This window comes from Diadema setosum, chromosome 18 (genome assembly GCF_964275005.1).
Source record: "Diadema setosum chromosome 18, eeDiaSeto1, whole genome shotgun sequence".
Taxonomy (NCBI): Eukaryota; Metazoa; Echinodermata; class Echinoidea; order Diadematoida; family Diadematidae; genus Diadema; species Diadema setosum.
In genome coordinates, this window is record NC_092702.1 from 7,257,738 (window position 1) to 7,277,837 (window position 20,100).

At 40.3% G+C, this 20,100-nt stretch overlaps 2 protein-coding genes across 2 annotated transcripts; one reads left to right on the plus strand and one right to left on the minus strand.

Moving 5' to 3' along the window:
• Window positions 1-680: 680 nt before the first annotated feature.
• Window positions 681-9,554, minus strand: LOC140241961 (uncharacterized). Its single transcript, XM_072321707.1, has 5 exons — window positions 9,506-9,554; window positions 8,544-8,605; window positions 4,417-4,803; window positions 3,157-3,468; window positions 681-1,226 (listed from the first exon to the last, which is right to left on the minus strand). Exons 1-5 carry the CDS (start codon window positions 9,552-9,554, stop codon window positions 681-683), a joined length of 1,356 nt encoding a protein of 451 aa, XP_072177808.1.
• Window positions 9,555-11,932: 2,378 nt separating this feature from the next.
• Window positions 11,933-19,741, plus strand: LOC140241962 (aqualysin-1-like). The gene is made up of 8 exons (XM_072321708.1): window positions 11,933-12,064; window positions 12,548-12,691; window positions 13,941-14,064; window positions 15,864-15,973; window positions 16,944-17,091; window positions 17,457-17,641; window positions 18,342-18,513; window positions 19,268-19,741. Exons 1-8 carry the CDS (start codon window positions 11,933-11,935, stop codon window positions 19,411-19,413), a joined length of 1,161 nt encoding a protein of 386 aa, XP_072177809.1. The 3' UTR covers window positions 19,414-19,741.
• Window positions 19,742-20,100: the final 359 nt, after the last annotated feature.

A 20,100-nucleotide genomic window follows, 5' to 3' on the forward strand; every position in this document is an offset into this window, starting at 1 on the left:
ATATAGAAAAAAAGACAGAGAAAATACAATTATGATACTTGTTACACAAGAAAGTAACAATGAACAGAAGTTGAAGCGATTCTAGCATTTTCGGAGTGCTTAGAGTTACCCTCGTTCATTCGGCAGAATCGCCATGCCAATGATGTCACAGCGCGGGGTTGTGATTGGCTAACTAAGGTGGTCTGCGACTCCGCCAAGTTTTGAGCATTTTTGGATGTGTACCTGGAGGCTATTTTGCTGGATCCTGACCCTGTTACAAGAGATTGTTAAAAAATAGTGGTATTTTTGAAAAGCTAGATAAATTTCGCTTCGGATGATGTATGATTTTAGTGGGCCCAGAAGCAACTGATATTAAAATAATTCAGTATATTCTCAATATTCGATTTTGTCATTTTAACCTCACTTTTATCCTCAATTTACTATATATTTCTGGGTGTGGGGACTTTATATTTTTACATGTCTAGTACATTTTGTCCTTTGACATAAAGATGCAAAAGAAATCGTTGATAAACATAATAGGATTATTCACGGAGATATCGCAGTTTGAAAAGGAGACGTTTTCTTCGGTTCGAGAAATCATGTGAAGGTCGCCGCGACCGAGCTGAAAATAAAAGAACAAAATAAGCGTATTTTCGGAGGCCTGCCGGTTGACTGCTCAATACTCTTTGACCGCCTGCTGCCTAATGCAAATTGTAGGACACTCCCCTCAAGAACTCTAAAATGTCTCGGTTGGCATAACCTTCCACAAGTCGCACCAGCCTGCGGTTGATCTGCTCATATTCTCGTCGTCTGGCTGGAGCAGGTGCACCAGCTTGCGCCTGAACGATCGTCATCTCTTGGAGACTTTGTTCTTGCTTGACCTTCTCTAGGAATTTCCAAAAGGTTTGGTGATCAGCGCCGACTCCAACTTGAAACCTTCTGTGCCATCCCTCCACGTGGTTGTTTGTTCTCGAGCTTCCCTCTAGAGTGGCTTCGTGGACATTCCACATTAGCTGTGGAAACCTTGGAGGGGCACGCTCATTCCCCCTTATCTGAGGGCGGCCAACATACGTATCCTCAAAGTAGTTGAGTACCGGGCGCAGTTCTGGAGGAGCTATCTCAGAAAGAGCCCCAAATGCCCTCTCAACATCAGCTAGTGGCACGAATGCAATGGCGGCGATCATCCGAGCTTGTACTCGGAATTCATTGTCTGCCAAGTAGAGGGGACGCAGGCCCTCTTGTTTGATCTGAATTAGAAAATGAATAAAACAGCAAAGAAAGTCGTAAACCTGAAAGAAAACCGCACAACATTCATGCAAGAAGATTATATATCCGGTGGAATAATGGATGCATTTTTAAGGCAAGCCGTGAATATAAAACTGTTTAAGTTTGCATCCCTCTTTAGAATGTTCATGGTTTATCAACAAAACGAAAAGCGCCCCAGATTATATACGTTGTATAAAGGAAAGGTAAAACATTTGACGTGCAATGTGTTGATAAAAATCCTATCATTGAAATCGATTTAGCAATGAAGAAAGGGTCTGTATTATAGACCAATGACTTTATAGACCAAAATATGAGGAAGAAGGGAAGAGAGAAAGAAAATCAGAAAGAAAGAAAGAGGGGACAGGGGCGAACAAGTTTCCCATGCAAGAAGGCTGTATTGTGCGGGGAGGGGATGGGCAGTTCGGCGTAAGGCAAGTTGAATGCTTATAGTTTAAACAGAGGCACCATACAGAACCTGTCAGCCTAATAACGTGTTTTCTCTTGCCTCCTGAATGATAAGAATGCTTAAAGATGTACAAAACACATTCGCTATCCCACATATAATTAAAAGTGTAATTATAAAAATAAAACACGCTCTTTTCACCGTTTTAAGTGTTCATCCAACATACCCCACTCTTATTGCGAGTAATGGTATGAAAATAACCATGAAAATATTCTTGACTATATGATGCATACTTTTCCATTAGTTTATTCTGTATAACACCATGCCCGCAGTAAGACAAGGATTACTGGAATTATTCTTGTTTGTTTTTGTTTTTTTTACATAGCCAATGAAAAACATTTCCCGAATTTGTAAACTTTGTTCATATTTGAAAGAAACTTTTTTTAAAAGATTTGTAAAAATTGATAAAACAGCAACACATCTTTATTCACAATAAGAAACAGAACTACAAGCTATAGATGATTTATTAGAATGTTTCCTTCTCGTCCATGATAATCCATATACTAGTACTAGTATTCTGTAGCGCTCCCCCGCGCACGCATTGTTAACATATCCATGACGATGATTTTGATCAAGATTATCACTAGATCTTTGTGATCACCGTTTCAATCAATGTCATATCAACGAAAAACCAACAGGGAATTCGTTGGTTTAATTGGGGTACCTCCACCATGTCAAAAAAAAAAAAAAAAAAGACTGCTCTATTGCACGAGTGTCGTCTTTGATGTTTCCGTTCTTCAACTCGTCAAATGAAATCGCCGACTCTGGTGTCGATAATATTAGAACCTTTGCCTGTCATCAGCCCCACAGCTAACACGCTCTCTATACACTCCGCAAGCAAGTAAGTGTAAACAAAATGAAAAAAAAAAATAATCCGGGGATAAGCGACGGAGACGAAGTCCGACCCCCACTGACCAATCAGAAACGAGGTAATCAAGTGCTGCCGGTGCGTGCGTGTACGTGTTCAGTGCACAGCGTAATCATGAATATTCATGTGATTTGGAAAGTCCGGGGCTAAGAAAAACGAGTGTAAAAAGGTCAGTTTTCTCCTTAGCCCCGGACAAGAGATAGTACGGGACTAATTGGCCAGTGTAAAAAGCTGAAAAAATTGGTACGGGACTAACGATAGTCTTGGGTCAGAGAAAGTCCGGGATTAAGAAACACAAGTTTAAAAAGGGCTTTAATAAACCTTGACCTGGTGCCGCGCTCCCCTATTCTCTGAAGCGAAGCACATCAGAAACCTAGTATTATTGGTCTAACCAAACTTCTGTCTATCGATCTGGAGAACTAATGTCTATAGAGCTTTACTAAATGAATGAATATTAGTGAAATGAAAACGATCTTCAAATCGACCTTCATATCTTCCCTGCTCATCCCGCCTTTGGGCTTCAAAAAAAGACGAAATAACCGATTCAATTTCAGAAAGAGAACATATTGGCATCAAGTACCTTATCGTGGATTCTCTGTGAAAGGTGAAAGAGGCACCCCTTTACTGCTGTGTCCGGGAATACTCTCTCAAATGCGTTCTTGGCCGCCAGCTCAAAGTCGATGAGGACCGTTCTCGGGTGGAAGTCGCCATGTTCGAGAAGGACACGGAGAACTCGTGAGTACGTTTCTTCCGTCTTATTCGGCAACAATGCGTACACAAGTGGGACAACGCGCCCCTCATGTACAGCATGGACAGTCCAAAGCTGGAAGAAGATACTTGGTACCACTTGAAATGTACCATCAGCAAACCAATTAGCTGAATTGTCTAGGAGCTGAAAAAGAAGCCAGAACGATGAGAAATCAGACTCATGTCAAGAACAAGAAGGCAACAAACTGGAAAATAATGTCAAATCTTACTAGAATAATTATGTTTCTTCAAGGCAGTACAGTACAGGTAACTCTTTTTCGGTACTTTAATGGCACAATTTATTTTCCGTCTACCTCAACGCTTATCTTCTTTTGAAGGCTAATAACATACCCAGTGGTGTAGCCAGGATTTCGTCTAAAGAGGGGAGGTACATCATGCGAGGGAGCAGACTCAGCAGAGGCAGGATGGGGATGGTGTTATAGGGTGTGGCCCCCTCCAACAGTGAGAGCTTTTTTAATATTTTTTTTTATTTATTTATTTATTTTTTTTTTTGGGGGGGGTTGTTATCACGCGATTTCATGCATACTTTTGGCATTTGTAATTAAATGATTTTTTTTTTTTCAGGCTCCAAACTTGGGGGAGGGCTAGTGCCGTCATTACCTTATTAATTTAACGGATTCTCTCTCTTTATCTTTTCGGAGGCTCCTTTTTTGCTCAGAAAAGAATTTTTGGCCGTCTGCGACTGTCGTGATTTGGCCTTGAAATTTTTGCCTGTCGGACCAGATTTTATTTCCCATGGGTTACAACTCAATTTGAAAGTTCCTTGGTATGCTCATGCTCCAAGCTTCTGAAGCAAATCATTTTAAATACTTTGAGAATGTTCCAACTTTGAGAACTTAACAAAACAATAATATTGCATTCCTATTTGCCAATTTCGATAATGGAGACGGATACGCATAAAACAATGACCTTTATTTTAGTGCACAATATGCTCAGACCAGCAAAGAAATGTGATTCAGAGACTCAATAACGTAATGAACTACTAAAGATTATAATTTTTTTATATTATTTCTTAGTATTTTGTGAAATATAGTGTGGGAAATGGAATTCGTAAATGGAAGGATGAGTGTACCCGTAAGTTTCTGTCCGTGGCGAAGATGATGAATCTGTGAGGGTCTTCTCTTCCGGAGTCATGCAAGAGGAATCGTTCTCCTGCAAGGGAAAGAGCTTCACCATTCGGAATCTCCAATTCCTCCACAGTTCGTGGTACCGGCAGAGCATTTGGATGGTTCTGCCTGTGACGCCGGATGTTTCGGCGCATGTCATCAAGCCGTGGAAGGGCAGCCCGTCCTTCCTCGGTACTCAGAGGGATGGTCTGCAACAGAATCTGTTGCGGCCCTTCCTCTGTGTCCAGTGCCCTCCTCTTTACAGCCGCTGACACCTGTACAGCGTTCACTCTGCCGTAGTTTGGAGGATGAGGATGTTCGGGCTCACGCCCATGGTGGTTGTCTCCCAAAATCTGTTATGAAGAAATTTAAACCCATGTCACATTCAAGGAAACGAAAATAGAAAAAAAGGAAATAACTTTGTACTTGTTTCTCTTTGACAGCAGTTGCATTGCAGAGTAATCGTGTAGACAACTAGGATAAAGGTTTTTTTAATCAGAAATATTTTTTCTATAATTTATATGCTGAAAAAAAAAAAGATGAATTGCATTAAAACGTCAAGCCTAAACATTTACTACGGTATACTGGACCTGTATTGTCGTAGGATTCGAATGTGAATAATCTTTCTTTTTTTCTACAATTCAATAATAAAAAAAAGTAAGAAAAGTATATCTTCTCAGTTCATACTGATGTTCTGTGTGAAAGCAGTGGTTTTGAATTTAGTGTTGAATATTGTATGTATTCTGACTATGACATTTTTTTTTTTATTTCAGATTTGTTTCTTTACACTATTAAATGTGCATTAGATCACTGAATTTCACTCCCACACAAAACAAGCCTGAAAGTGCAGACAGCACTAACAAAGCATTCCCATTGTCACTGGATATATTACTTTCCCTACTTTTCTATTGAGTTTTTGAGCTTTATTTTTTTTTATTTTATTTTTTTTTTTTTTTAGATATGCTACCTGAAGGGCTCAGTAGAGTGCTGAATTTCAATTCTAAAAATGCAGAAGTTCCCTCATTTAGGGGGAGGGTATCCCCTCCAGGGGAGCGTACCCCCTCCAGGGGAGCGTCGATGGGGGGGGGGGGGGAAATCATATCATTTTGCCCCGCCCCCCCCCCCCCCCGGTAATTTCCAGGATGTGGATTTTTATATTATTCGAAACTGGCTCAGCAAAAGCTCCCTCATATGCAGGGGTGCGGAGCAGTTGCCTCCTTCCCGCCCTCCCAATGATTTTTCGGAGTGTCGGAGATTTTCTTGCTTTTTTGATGGAATACTATCCAAATATTTTACTGAAACTGTGCAAGGAATTGTTGTAGTTCAATTCTGAAAACGGGTTTAATAGGTTTATATCTCCTCCCACCTTCTCCCCCTCTGTTCCGTTCTCATAAGATTGACATTTTTCAGGATAATTCTTTCATCAAAAGATCTGTCATTTAAGTTAAAAAAAAATGCAAAAGTTCCCTCGTGTGGGAATATCATATACTTCTTTCATTTAAGCCTAACCAATTCCCCGCCTAGTTCCCCTCCATAGACGTATATACCGGTAGTATTACACTTCGTGGATTAATAATTTCCCCAATTCCACCAAAATGTGTTTGTGAGATAATGTCAATTGGACTCTAAATGTTGCACAGCTTCATAGTACTAAAAAGCGTCAATCCTGGAATACAAATGTTGGGTGGGAGCTATGCAAACACATTACTTTACCCCCACCCTCCCGATCCCCCCCCCCCCCCAAAAAAAAAAAAAAAATAAATAAATAAAAAAATCCCCACGATGCAGAAAATTTGCATGTTTTTTTTTTTTTTTTTCATAGGAACTCTCCAGATATTTCACCAAAAGAGCACAACATCGTTTAATTTCAATTCTGAAAATGGAAAATGCCCGTGGTTGTGATAGGGATGCCTCCCCCGTTATAGGCCAACTTCCATACAATATGTAGACTTTTGAGATTGAAACTTTCCTAATATTTCATCAAACAGTGCGCACTACATCTGTCACTTTATTTCAAACAAAATTTAATCTAAAAGTTCCATCATATAGGAGGGGTATATCTTATCTTTTCAATTTCTTTGTTTGACAGTTTTTCAAATATTGAAACATTGATTATGGCTACATTACATTACATGTAAATCAAAAGTGTGCGCCAGAAATTCCACATCTTTGAATCGCAATCATGCAAAATCCTTCTCGGATAGGAGGAGGACACATCCTCCCGCATCCTTCCTCCGCTTGGTCTCTCTCCATGATGACTTACTACACTTATCTGATACAAATTTCAGGATGTTCCACCTATAGATTTTGCTTCAGATCGTTGAACATTGTATGTCAATTCTAAAAATGCAAAAGCTCCGTCATGTGGGAGAGAGTTACCCCTCCCATCCCCGCCTCCTCAACTTCCGGACATTTATTATACAGAAATATGCATACACAGAGCAAGAGCTAAATATATCCCAATTCAATGCATGGTTAATCACATTTCTGTGAATACTATTTTTTATGCCTCCGCCACAAAGTGGTGCCGGACGCATTATGTTTTCGGGTTGTCCGTCCGTCCGTTCGTCCGTCCGTCCTTCCGTCCGTCCGTCCGTAATGAATTTTGTGGACAGGGTAACTATCAGAACCTTTTGAGGTATCCTAATGAAACTTGGCATGTATGTGTATTAGGGGGTGAAGTTGTGTCTATCAACATTTGGTTGCACATGAAAAAGGTCAAAAGGTCAAGGTGAAATACATAAAATTTCACAATTTCCACCATAATATCATGCAATGCCTGAAGATATTTTCTTGAATCTTCTCTTGTGAAAGTTTAGGTCATGAGGTCATGAAGGAATGTTTTTTTGTAAAGCAACCGATGCTCAAAAGTCAGGGAAAATAACTTCTTCGCCCCCCTCAAAAAAAAAAAAAAATATCTGTACTTGCCACTGACCGGGAAATTGTTGATCTTGCCCCCCCCCCCCCCTCCCCCTCCCCCAACCCACACCTCTTACGTCCCTTAGATCCCTATAATACAGATAACTTTGGGAGGTGGATATATAAAATTATGTATATTTTATGACCACTTTTTTGCACGTACAATGCCTATGACTGGTCCAGACCTACGTACATAGACGGACCAAACAGGATGGTCGTGCACTAGGAACGCAGTATAAGCAAGAGGTACTCGCCTAGTACCTCCTTGGTATCTGTAAGAACTAGCGCTATACAGGTAAATGAAACGAGATCGGTTTTCGGCCTCGTCCTCGCGTACCAGTCAAAACGCACACACACACACACACATTTTTTTTTTCAATTACATTTTATTGATTTCATTCAAATCATTCGTAAATCAACCCAATCTGGGTGTAACATGAACATAAAACGGTACAAATACCATTCAAAACACAAGTCCATTGTCAAACTATACTGCCAATCATCATTCTTCAACATAACAACTCGATTATAGATCAATCCTACTGACCATTTCTTCACAAGGAAGTATTGACATGTACTAAAAAAAAATATTCTTTGACTTATGTTACTCGCACTCACAAGGGTATTTATACATAAAAAAGCAACACAAATACGATATACAAAACTAGAATGAAATCATTTCAATTAAAAAACACACGCACATCACATTTTCATTGAAAATAAAACATACGCACACACACACACACACACACTCACCATACCGCGCGTATTGAGAAGAGCTACTGCTAGAGTAGAGATTAGTTTTTCCAAGAATCTCGTTGGTTTTTCTCCCCCTTCCACTGGACTGAATACACTCGTGCACATGCGTGCACGTGTTGCATGTGCACGTGTTATCATTGGGAACTGAGGTTGAAGTGATACTTTGTTTCAAAATATTTTTTCGCTACATCGAGCCATTTATGATTTTTAGCTCCCCTGTATTAGTGTTTTAAAAACTCAATAAATAAAAAAAATTAAAATGTTCAATAGGCCTATAAGGTATGGGTTTAAAGTGAAAGGAAATAAATAAGGTTCTGTACATGTATTTCGGCTTCACTGTTCCCATCTCTTATAACCAGATATAGGACTAATATCTTAAGTAAATAAATGAGGATGTTTAAATTGTATACTTTACCTGAATCTTTGCATTGCACTCGTGCTTGCGCCGCAACTCGCACTCAAACCCCTCCCAGCCACCTGCAAGGTCACGTCGTTTGACATAAATGTATCCATTTAGTGCAAATTTTCGCCCTCCTCGTTGTGTCGTTATCCATTCCATGGCTTTCCTTTGGCTGGCTTCAAGGACAATGCTGTTGGTGTTGTTGTTATATTTGAGGCGCGCTATTCAGACATGAATATTAACGCCTTTATCTTTATAATATCATTATTTTACATATAATCAATTTCTAAAAAAAAATACACTTATTACAATTATTTTTATGTGCGCAATATGTTTGCTGTTATATGGCTGGGGCAAATAAGTTCTGGTGCATGCTGATGGCAAACTCTGATCAGCCCGGCTCGTTACATTGAGCAGGATTCTCTGTCGCGTGCACACGGACCTAGATCCCTCATTTGCCGCACTCAGGACCCTCCGCCCAACGCATATGGTGCACAAGCAGACTCCGGAATTCGATATAGAAACATATCAAAAATAATTGTTTCATAAAGGGGCCTATGTACTTTCCAATAAATAGATATAAATTACAAATAATTCAGAATTTTACATCGTGTAATAAGCAAACATCCGGTTGTGCAGTGTGCAAATCTAAATTATACAAAACTAAAAAAAAAAAAAATATTACCTGCATAACTCTATACGACCTATGTAAGTCTTTTGGATAACAGCCTTGTTCTCTTAACATACAAAATTAAAACCTTTAAATGGCTAACATTGTCAGTAGATAACAGGACTTTTCTTATATTCCGTTGATCTTTTCCTCAAATGTCTGTGATCAACATGACTCTCTCTATCAAATATTTTGGGCAATCATATAAAAAGTGACTTAAATGTACCTTTACGGGCAATTGAGCATTTACCTGTTTCACGAAAATTTACTTTCCACTTATCATAATTCAGTGCCATATTACTCTTACGGACAAGGTCCCACGAGGAGTATAGTCTGTCTCCAGACCCCATGAACATGATACTATTTACCTATTCAGGATATTGACGCCCTCAACGTCGAAAACTAGTGTAGTTTAAGGTGTGTTTGTTTGTTGTTTTTTTTTTCTTTCTACGCGGAGTCCAGTTGGCAAAGGGGCCTGGAAACCAGACTACACGAGGAGGAACGAGATGAATGCATAGGCTTGCATGCAACGGCACCAGTGGATCCAGGATCTCCAAGAGGGGGACCGAATATTCGGCCGATCTTTTTTTTTTATTTTTGACTAAATTCGAGTGATGACTTAAAAAAATAAGTCATTACGCAATTTAAAACCGACCAATTCTTCTTCAGAACCAGTGTGCAGTCCCCCCCCCCCCCCTCCCCCAAAGTTGGTTGGAATAATTCTAATGGGATAGGGACCAAAAGTCAGTTTTATTGGGTATGTGGACCGGGGGGGGGGGGGAGGTCTCCGAGAAAAATTGAGAAGTAGCTTTAATTTACAGGGAAATTGCATCAGATGTGGTGACTGTGATACTTTCCCTCGAGCTCTTGTTTTCTTTCTACACCAATCTGAAAGGAATAATAAATGAGCAATAAACACATAAATTCGGATGTAATGAAGCGACAACGAGCAAGTTTTGACTGCAGAAATGCAAAAATTTCCAAACACGCTCGCTCCCTCAATGACTCTTATTTTGTTGACTTTGGTTCCTTACCGGTCATCAATTTTTCATAACGAAATATCATAATAAATAGAAGGAAACTTTACCCATTACTAAAGTGTCTCAAACACACAGAAAAAAAAAACATATGCGATCACATTCAAACCTATATTGTAAAAGTCTTCAAAAGAACGAATGGTTTGCGGAACCTTCCTCTAGATGTAAAAGGAAGAGAGACACTTATTCAAAAATTTACATTACAGTGACGTGCCTTTATTGTGTGGTATATTTTTTCACGTTGACAATTTTTGCTAATCGGTTTTATATGAATTTTTCCCGACTGTAAATAATAAGAAATAAGATATGATTGCCAAAAGCGCACCAATTAGATAGACAGCAATTTGGGAATTTGGGAATTAAGGGACGAGGTGACCCCTTAGTTTTACAGAATAATGATGTCGAACTTTTTTTTTTTTTTTTGGGGGGGGGCGTTATTTCTGAAATAAAATTCAGTGTACTTAGCCGAAGCTCAATCATCATTATAAAAGTGAAGGAGTGAATAAAGAATAGAGGAACTAGATTACGATCACACAACCTTAAAGTTAACTTTGCTCGTCACTCTTGAAATGTCAGAGTTCACAGGAATTTAAGTCGAATTCTTTCACAGAAAAAATATGAAGTGGTGGGGGTGGTCACCCTGGGGATAAGTCACCCTAGGAGTTGTCGTTCGGGGTAGTGGTCCCTCGTGGGGAGTTGTCCCCGGGGGAGTTGTCCCCCGGGGGAGTGGTCCTCCGGGGGAGTTGTCCCCGGGGGATTTGTCCCCGGGGGAGTTGTCCCCCGGGGGAGTTGTCCCCCGGGGGGGAGTGGTCCCCGGGGGGAGTTGTCCCCGGGGGAGTTGTCCCCGGGGGAGTTGTCCCCGGGGTAGTTGTCCCCCGGGGGAGTGGTCCTCCGGGGGAGTTGTCCCCGGGGGAGTTGTCCCCGGGGGAGTTGTCCCCCGGGGGAGTTGTCCCCCGGGGGAGTTGTCCCCCGGGGGAGTTGTCCCCCGGGGGAGTTGTCCCCCGGGGGAGTTGTCCCCCGGGGGAGTTGTCCCCCGGGGGAGTGGTCCCCCGGGGGAGTTGTCCCCGGGGGAGTTGTCCCCCGGGGTAGTGGTCCCCCGGGGTAGTTGTCCCCCGGGGGAGTTGTCCCCTGGGGGAGTTGTCCTCTGGGGGAGTTGTCCCCCGGGGGAGTTGTCCCCCGGGGGAGTTGTCCCCCGGGGGAGACGTCCCCCGGGGGAGTAGTCCTCCGGGGGAGACGTCCTCCGGGGGAGTGGTCCTCCGGGGGAGCTGTCAGGTGGGAGTAGTCCCCGGGGGAGTTGTCCTCCGGGGGAGTTGTCCTGATACGCCTTGTAACATTATAATATCACACAATCAGTATAGATTGTTTCAATAAGGACTTACGGAACAATAAGGACTTACGGACTGTTTCATCATCATCAGTAATTATTATAACGATTGTGGGATTTTCTGTCGAATTATTGTGAAGTGGAGTCATTGCAAAATATCTTTCATCTTCCATAATAGGTCTTGCACCCCCCCCCCCCCCGCACGTTTCCCTCTCCAATATGGGGGGGGGGTGCAGGTCAAAAAGTTGATTTATTTCTTTTAATTTCATTCATCTATATTGTTTGTTTGTTTTCATTATATCATTAATTATAGAACGTGCAATATAATGTATCTTTTCTCAGGTACAACTTTTAATAAAGGAGTCTGATCACCATGATAGCATTCCGTGTGTTACTGGTGCTGTCGGTCACATTCTGTGCAACCACACTGGCAGCCCGCCCTTATCGGGCTCCGTTGTACAGGACCAAGGAGGCTATCAAGAATCAGTACATTGTGGTGCTCAAGGTAAAAATCCATACGCCACACTATTTGAGCTTGAACACTTCTAACTTATGACGATTATGTAACCACAATTATTATGTTGACTATCAACCCACTACACGCAAAAAAAAAAAGACATCATTGGTAGTTTCCATGACTACATAAAAATAAGAATACATTTTGCCAGGAACACTGTATTGTAAAAGCACGAGAATCTAAAGTAACAGACATACACACCATTCTGGGAACATGTTTCACAGAGAATTAAAATTAATGCTTGCGCGGTGATAGCTAGCACGAAATAATATAGAATGCAATCGGTGAACATTATAGGACGTTAGCTTGTGGGATGAGAAGTAATTTAACTTATATTAAGCATTCGTATTAAAATCTTTGTTTGAAGAAATTTCGTGCGCTGTATGCAAAAGTGATTAATTTTGATAGTATATTTCTACAAAGGAGATTACGTTATCCTCTGATCATCACTGATACATCACATGTTCATAGGACGGTGTTTCACGACCAGACGTTCTGCAGACGCTCCGAACCGAGACCCGTGCTAAGGGCATACAGTTCAACAACCCGATCAAGGAGTACAGGAGCGTGTTGAATGGGTTCGCCATTTCCCTGACTCAGGAAGCAGTCTCCTTGGTAGGTCGATTAAACATCATCTTTTACCTTATGGTATTTCCAATGACAAGTCGACAAATATATACAAAGAGACGTGATGTAAAGCATTGTTGGCGATATTTTTGTAATGCATGCATAATTCCCGTATATCATGAGCCTCAAAATTGCAACACCAGAAAATGAAAGCCGGCAAGATACTAGTTACCAGTACGTTCTAATCCTTAGTATTATTGTTTCGATGCTACGTGCATGGATGAACAATCAGGATCTTCAAGATCTCGATCTTTTGTCATGATATTCACCGCGGATATTGATCTCAATCAACGGCAATGGTCCCAGGGAGATTAACGAACAAAAAAACAAGACAAAAAAAAACACAAAAACAAAAAACGATTGTCTGTTTGTAACGGAAGTAAATGACAGTCAAATCTAAATTACTGCCTATTATTGTCTAGTCTCGAGATGGCTTCAGGATGAGATTACAATGCAGTTGCTATCTATCATGATTGAGACTGTCGATATCAGCCAACCCTGAACTCCGGTCTGAGTTAAGAAGCAGTATTAGAAGTGAAAATCATCGCGTTGTGTACAGCGATGGGACTGCAATGTGTAATCCATCAATTTAATGACTGAAACACACTTATCGTGCGGGATAGTTGAACTTCAACGCAAAAGCATCAGGGTTGTCAGGCCTCAGACGTTAATAAGTAAACAAAGCCTTTTTTAAAGACGTAAAAAAAAAAAATGTGCCTGATGGGATGTATTTCCAACACGTTGCTGAATTGATTCCCTATAAACACCGAAACGTCGCCGGACATGGATTCTGAAAGAGCACACTCTAGTCTTAAAATGATGTATAACCCGATATAAATAGACTGTCCTGTGTAACCTATCTAAATAATTGCAACATTTTACTGCAGAGGTGCAAAAATAAACCCCTTTCAATACCTTGAGGTGCAGTTTTGAACTCAGAGGGTTCATTTTTATGGGGTTCAAAACTGAGCACTAGACAGGGGTTCAAATTTTGAGGGAAAGGGGGTGCTGCTATTGCATCACGCCTAGAGGTCCCACACTTTATTAGAATCATTCTTTTTTTGGATATCTCAGCCATTTCAAAACCAATTTTCATCAAATAAACGTTGAATTCCTCATCGAATTACATGTTTTATCATATTTCATAGGAGGTTTCTCATCATCTCACCAAAAAAATTTTAGAAACCTGAAATTAGGTCTCAACCAGAACTGTACGATCCATTTAATAATGTAACAGGTGCGATCCCTCCCTGGCGTGAGTTACGTAGAGGAGGATGGGATGGCCCATGCCTCCGAGATCTGGGGGCTGGACCGGATCAATCAGAGAGATCTACCGCTGGACGACAGCTACACACCTGCAGGTGCGACATTTATTTCCTCCTATTGAGAAATTTCATCAATGTATCAGAATTAATACAAATAATGAAATAACTATTTTTTCTGTTATGCTTCATGTTTTTGTATGATTTGCATCATTATGAATTATCAAAATGCGTTAACTTTAAATATGGACATGATATTGGCATGCTGATTCTTTTTTGGCCCACGTCTAACAAACTTCGCTCTTAATTCAGTATAGGCCTACATCACAAAGCGCTTTATTAATAATTTCTTATTGTTCTTTTACTTTTTGTCACCATTGCAAAAGATGCGCTGTTAATCATTCGTACACATATATTATTTTGTACTATACATGCAACAATTGAAGACCTAGATGTATTTTTTTAAACTGTTAAACAGTATTGTCACATGTATACTTTGCATTATGACAGTGTAGGCCCTATTGTTGGATTGAAATTAACTATAACTGAATCTTGAATCTTTGAATGATTACTCGTTCATGCACACACAAACAACAAGTATGTCGATAAATCAATAAATAGGTAATGCACGTTTATTCTGCTTGACCATTGAATTCACTAATGAAAATTTTTCTGATTATAGATGAGAATTACTAAAAAATAAAAAAAAAACTCTACTTCACTGTATATCAGCAGTAATGATCTCGCAAATAAGAAAGGGTGACAATGATATATTATATAAGGATAATGTCTGCCCTCATTCATGGATGACAATATATTTCCTTCAATCCACTTTATGCTACACATGAACATGTACAATTATAGAAGGAAAAATACTTGATATACTTTAAATCACTTTTCTAACATATAGATAGTGCTAAATCGAAAGTCTGCACACGTGCCTAGTATCACACACCCTCACACACATTAGATTAATACAATATACATGATGAGCACACAATACATAAGTAACGCAACATCGCTGATCTTGTACATAATTACGAAGTATGCCTATCCAGTAGGTCCTGTCAGTGCAGTCGACTGTGTAGGCCCTATATAAAATATTCAATACCAGATGACTATGGCTGCTCTATTAATCTACCCTCTCGCTTTCAGATAGTTGATCATTGTGTATAGTCTTGGTTTTTTTGTTCCTTCAAGCAAGCATAATCCTTCGACGCAGGAGTTAGAGAGTAACAGAATCTTAGTTTGTCCAAACTCCACTGATGATAATACTTGCATTCAACTTGATTAGAAGTTTATACTAGATATGCCGGTAAGTGAAAGGGTGCCACCATGCCTAGCGAGCATACCAAACAAAGGGAGTATTAAGCTCGCAGTAGGTACCTACATAGTGAGCATATACGAAACAAAAGGAGTTAAGCTCAACTTCAGGAGGAGGACGAGGCACGAAAGTTCGCGGTCTTGCTTTCATTTTCTTATTGTTCAGTTAATTCGGCTCGTGACGTCACACAATGCAAGTCTTATAGTAATTACTGCAGGGATGGTAATCACCCAACTCTGCGTCGGTGTACGAATTAAGTGTTAGGTAAAGAGATACACTTTCCGGACAGCCTGACGCCCTAATTAGGCACGTAGACAAACGATTTAATAAAAAAAAAAAAAAAGATAAATAAAATTAACACAGATACAAGAATACATAGGCCTACATGCCAACGTATACATTATACATAATTATATGCTGAAACGTCTCAATGCCGGATGGACAGAGAACAAAAATCATACACACTATGCGCTATAGGCAGTGTCTCTTCAGTTCGTGTGAACAAAGACGGACACTATTATTATCGGTATGGTCCTGACATAGGTGCATTTATTATATTTTTCTTTCTTTCAAGGAAACGGGAGTGGCGTGAACGTATACGTGCTCGACACGGGCATTAGGACAACCCATGAGGACTTCGAAGACCGTGCCGAATTCAGTTACGATGCCATGAACTACGCCATAGTAAGTACGAAGTCGGAACGAGAACTGTTCATTGGTAATCAATTTAGTTATAAGACGCTGCCTATCGTTGTTTTGATTTCACACAATCAAAAACGTGTTGTTTTTTAATCTAAGAAATTTCTGTTTTGTTTCTAGCATGCAGCAACAGGTTAACATGCCCGTAGAACTTTTCATCGTTGTATACAGTATACCAACACTGAGTAGAAGAGAGAGAGAGAGAGAGAGGGGGGGGGGAGATCTCTTTACAGAATGTCTGTAATAAAAATGTACTTTATTTGCTAACATTAATAGAAATAAGCACTACTTTAAAAAAAAATATGAAGGAATTTACATTTCTTGATTTTTTTTTTCTTAGTAAAAGTTTCCTTGGTCTGTTGCTGAAATTTATTCAAGCAACATTATGACTGTGCTTTCTGAAGGAGCTAAGGACTATTTTTAGTCTCCTTTCGATGTCCTAGAAAAATTATGATTTTGAAAAGTCCTCTTGCAATCTTTACATAATTATGTTCCAGAGGGCTGCACAAAAAGAATTAAACAAGACTGTTTAAAAGGTCATAACTTCAGACAGTATTTTAATCTGTTTGTCCTCAGGCTTTCAATGAGACTTAGTGTTCCAATATCCCCTTTCAGTATTCGATAGACCCGGCGAAACGACATTTGCTCCTGCAACAATTGTATGCTCCGGTCTTATTTTCTCCAAGGATTTAGGGTTAGGGTTATCATGGTTGTGATGGGGTTTTAGATTTTAGTTTGATGTGAAAATTAGGATGAGGGTTATAACCCTTATCCTATAGTAGCGTTATGTTTGTTGGTAGACGTTATGTTAGGCTCCGCGTGCAGATGTTTTCATGGGAGCAACTGTCGCAGGAGCAAATGTCTTGGAACAGCCTGACCCATGTGAATATTTGGAGAAAATTCTTTCTTGTAACTTTCGGAGACAAGAGATTTTCCTTCTTTTTTTTTCCATCAGGGAAACGACGGAGACTGCCAAGGTCATGGCACACACTGCGCGGGTACCATCGCGGGCAAGCGATACGGAGTGGCCAAGGCTGCCCGAGTTTATGCCGTGCGGGTGCTTGGCTGCTACGGGTCGGGTTCATGGTCAGCTGTGATAGATGGTACGATGATGGCCGCGTTTACTTTTCACCTTTTCCTTGTCTTTTGTTCTTTTTCTTCGTCTTCTGCTAATTTTTCTTCCTATGGTAGCCTTCTCCTCTTGGCCGTCCTCCTTGCTAAATTCCTCTCCTTTGCTTCATCTCAATTATCTTTTTCTTTGTTTTTTTTTTCTCCAGCATCTGTCGTTGTTGCTGTTGTTGTTGTGGTTGTTGTTGTTGTTTTCTCCTTTTTCATTTCTAGTGTGTGTGCGTGTGTGTGTGAGGCCTGGGTGTGAGGATGAAGAGAAACAGAACGAGAAATTATGAAATTCGTTAAACGTATTACGAAAAAAAAAATCACACATTATAGTTATCATCTATCATTGCAGGCATGGACTGGGTTGCACTGTTCGGACGTCGTCCAGCCGTTGCGAGCATGTCGCTCGGCGGCGGAGGAGTCCGCGCCGTTGACGAATCTCTGAGAAACCTGCACTCTGCCGGCGTAACTGTCGTCGTTGCGGCTGGTAACAGCGACTACGATGCCTGCCGTGCCTCGCCTGCAAGAGCTGCACAGGTGAATGATTAATGTACTGTGCTCTCATTATATTTTATTCGTTGTTACCTGAAACATACACACTCTAATTCTGTGTTGAATAAAAACTACAAGGGGTTTATAGATCTACTCCACGAGGGACGTGGTGATCCAACAAGGGAGGTGGGACGAGCCCCCCCCCCCCCCCCCACGTCCGATCGTTTTGGCATTTCCCTTCTCGCATGCACAACATATTATATTACGTGACGAAGTATAACGCATACGTGCAACGAAGCCGCTTTGCACAACTTATACTCTACAGCCTTGTGGCATAGAAAAGCGTCGTATGTAGTGAATAATTATTGATGAGAAAATGGGTGGCAGGTTCAATTCCTAATCTCTCGTTCATTTCAAATCCCGACCACCTCACTTCAGTATTTATGTTGATTGGATCATCCTAAATTGTAAGTCAAGAAGGCAGTACTATAGGATCACCGTATTCTGGTTTGTGATTGAACCTGACACTAAAAAAAAAAACAAACAAACAAACAAACAAACAAACAAGCAAAAACACCTAGAATGAATCTACTGTATACGCCATTATTGGCATGGATGAAACAAAAATGAATAGCGGGGTAATAAACATAGGTCTTGGCTGTAAAGGTCGATCTCGTATACCATATCGATGTTCGCTGCATGCATGGGTGATTCCTTTCCATCGCGTTATCATTGACTTCCGAAGGCGATAACGGTCGGTGCCATCCAGTCAGACGATGCTCGGGTCTACTTCTCCAACTGGGGCGGATGCGTGGACATCTTCGCTCCCGGCCGCAGCATCCTGAGCGCCGACTACCGTTCTGACACGGACTACTGGTCCCTGAGCGGGACCAGCATGGCTTGCCCCCACGTCGCCGGTAAGTGGTTGGGATAACAGCTCCCCGAGTGTTAGCTCCTCCTAAACAAGGATTGAATTTGAATTTGGATATAGGCTATTAAAGAAAATCCATCCCCAAAATAAAATAAGCTTCAAAAGAAATGTTCTCCGAAAAAAAAAAATGCAAAATTTCAAAATGTCATATCTTCCTTATTTCTTATCCGATTTTTGTCGTTTTTGTATTGTTCTGTAGGGAATATTTGTCTCTTTCTTTTGAAGTTTATTCAATTTTGGGGTGGATTTCCTCTTTAAGCATGCTTGACGTGGTCCTCTTTCATAATAATTCTTTCATATCATATTTTAATTGTGTTATATGCCGGGGAAGGGGGAACAATGTTATTCAAAATCAGTACAACAGTGACAATTGGTTTCAATGTTCGGTTGTTTTTATTTTGCTTCTGAGTATAGTATTGAGTCTTTGATACCTTAATTCTTGAGAGATGAGCAAGGTTATCATCTCGACAACAACAACAGATGATGGTGACAGTAGAACACTCACCGCTCGTGGCTGTTTTCAAGTACAACTTTATGATTTCATTTTACAAATTCAATACCAACGTAGCATTGGCTACTGTTGTTCATGTTGTTTAATTTACATGTCCCGTAACTGTTGGTTCTTTTTCTCTACATAGTCACGATATCAGCTATCATCGTTTGATTTTGTGAAACAATGTATAGACAAACGTAATTGACTCTTTTTTAACCGCACTTGAGACCGTTCTCGCACATTGCAGGAGCTGCCGCGGTACACCTGGGCCTTAACCCGCAGCTCAACCCGGATCAGGTGCGTGACATCTTGCTCAACACAGCTAGCAGGGACAAAATCACCGAGCTGCAGGATTCTGAAAACCTCCTCCTCTACGTGCCAAACAAACCCTAGGAAATAGGAAAACAACTGATTTCCTTGGGATATTTTCATCCCATGCATTTCCGTCCAGGATTCCGGGGACAAAATATCTGCCTTCCAAACAATCAAATCCAAAAACACGCCAAAACATAATTTATTACATTGTATTTAAAATAATGATATCTGTACACTTCCCTGATTAATCATGTTAATTGGGTCAAAATTCTGACTTTTTTAATGAATAACCCAACTTTGTCTCAATTAAGCAGACTTCCTTATATACCTCCATTATTACGTTTCAATGAACCATCATGTTAATATGAAACGATGAAGCACTCACATAATTATCATCATTTTCCTTTGTTAATTTGTGTTATGCTAGTGAATCAATGGATCAATGGATCAAAATAATTGATCACTATTATCATATCTACAAATTGATAGGATAGCTTTTTTCTTTGCAGAATGTAGAAAACTATCCCCCAGATTAAAAAGAAAAAATGTCCAGGGAAGCAGGAAAAAAAAAAAGATTTCTTGGGTACATTTTGAACTGTAGTAAAGATTTGATCAAAATTCTTTCCATGTCAATGTCAGTATACTGTTTTCAGCCGGCATTTATTTCAAACTAACTTATATTACTGTCGATGATGCTTATATTTTAAATTGCCCCATGGATGATGATGTTCACAATAATCACGCAAGCTCATGGTGAATCATGGC

Coding starts and splice junctions, on each gene's coding strand:
- LOC140241962 (XM_072321708.1), top strand. CDS start 11,933: ATGATAGCATTCCGTGTGTTACTGGTGCTGTCGGTCACATTCTGTGCA. Junction 12,065..12,547: donor AGTACATTGTGGTGCTCAAG/GTAAAAATCCAT, acceptor ACATGTTCATAG/GACGGTGTTTCACGACCAGA. Junction 12,692..13,940: donor CTCAGGAAGCAGTCTCCTTG/GTAGGTCGATTA, acceptor ATAATGTAACAG/GTGCGATCCCTCCCTGGCGT.
- LOC140241961 (XM_072321707.1), bottom strand. CDS start 9,554: ATGTTCATGGGGTCTGGAGACAGACTATACTCCTCGTGGGACCTTGTC. Junction 8,606..9,505: donor CTCCTCGTGGGACCTTGTCC/GTAAGAGTAATA, acceptor GTGACCTTGCAG/GTGGCTGGGAGGGGTTTGAG. Junction 4,804..8,543: donor AGTGCAATGCAAAGATTCAG/GTAAAGTATACA, acceptor TCTTCATAACAG/ATTTTGGGAGACAACCACCA.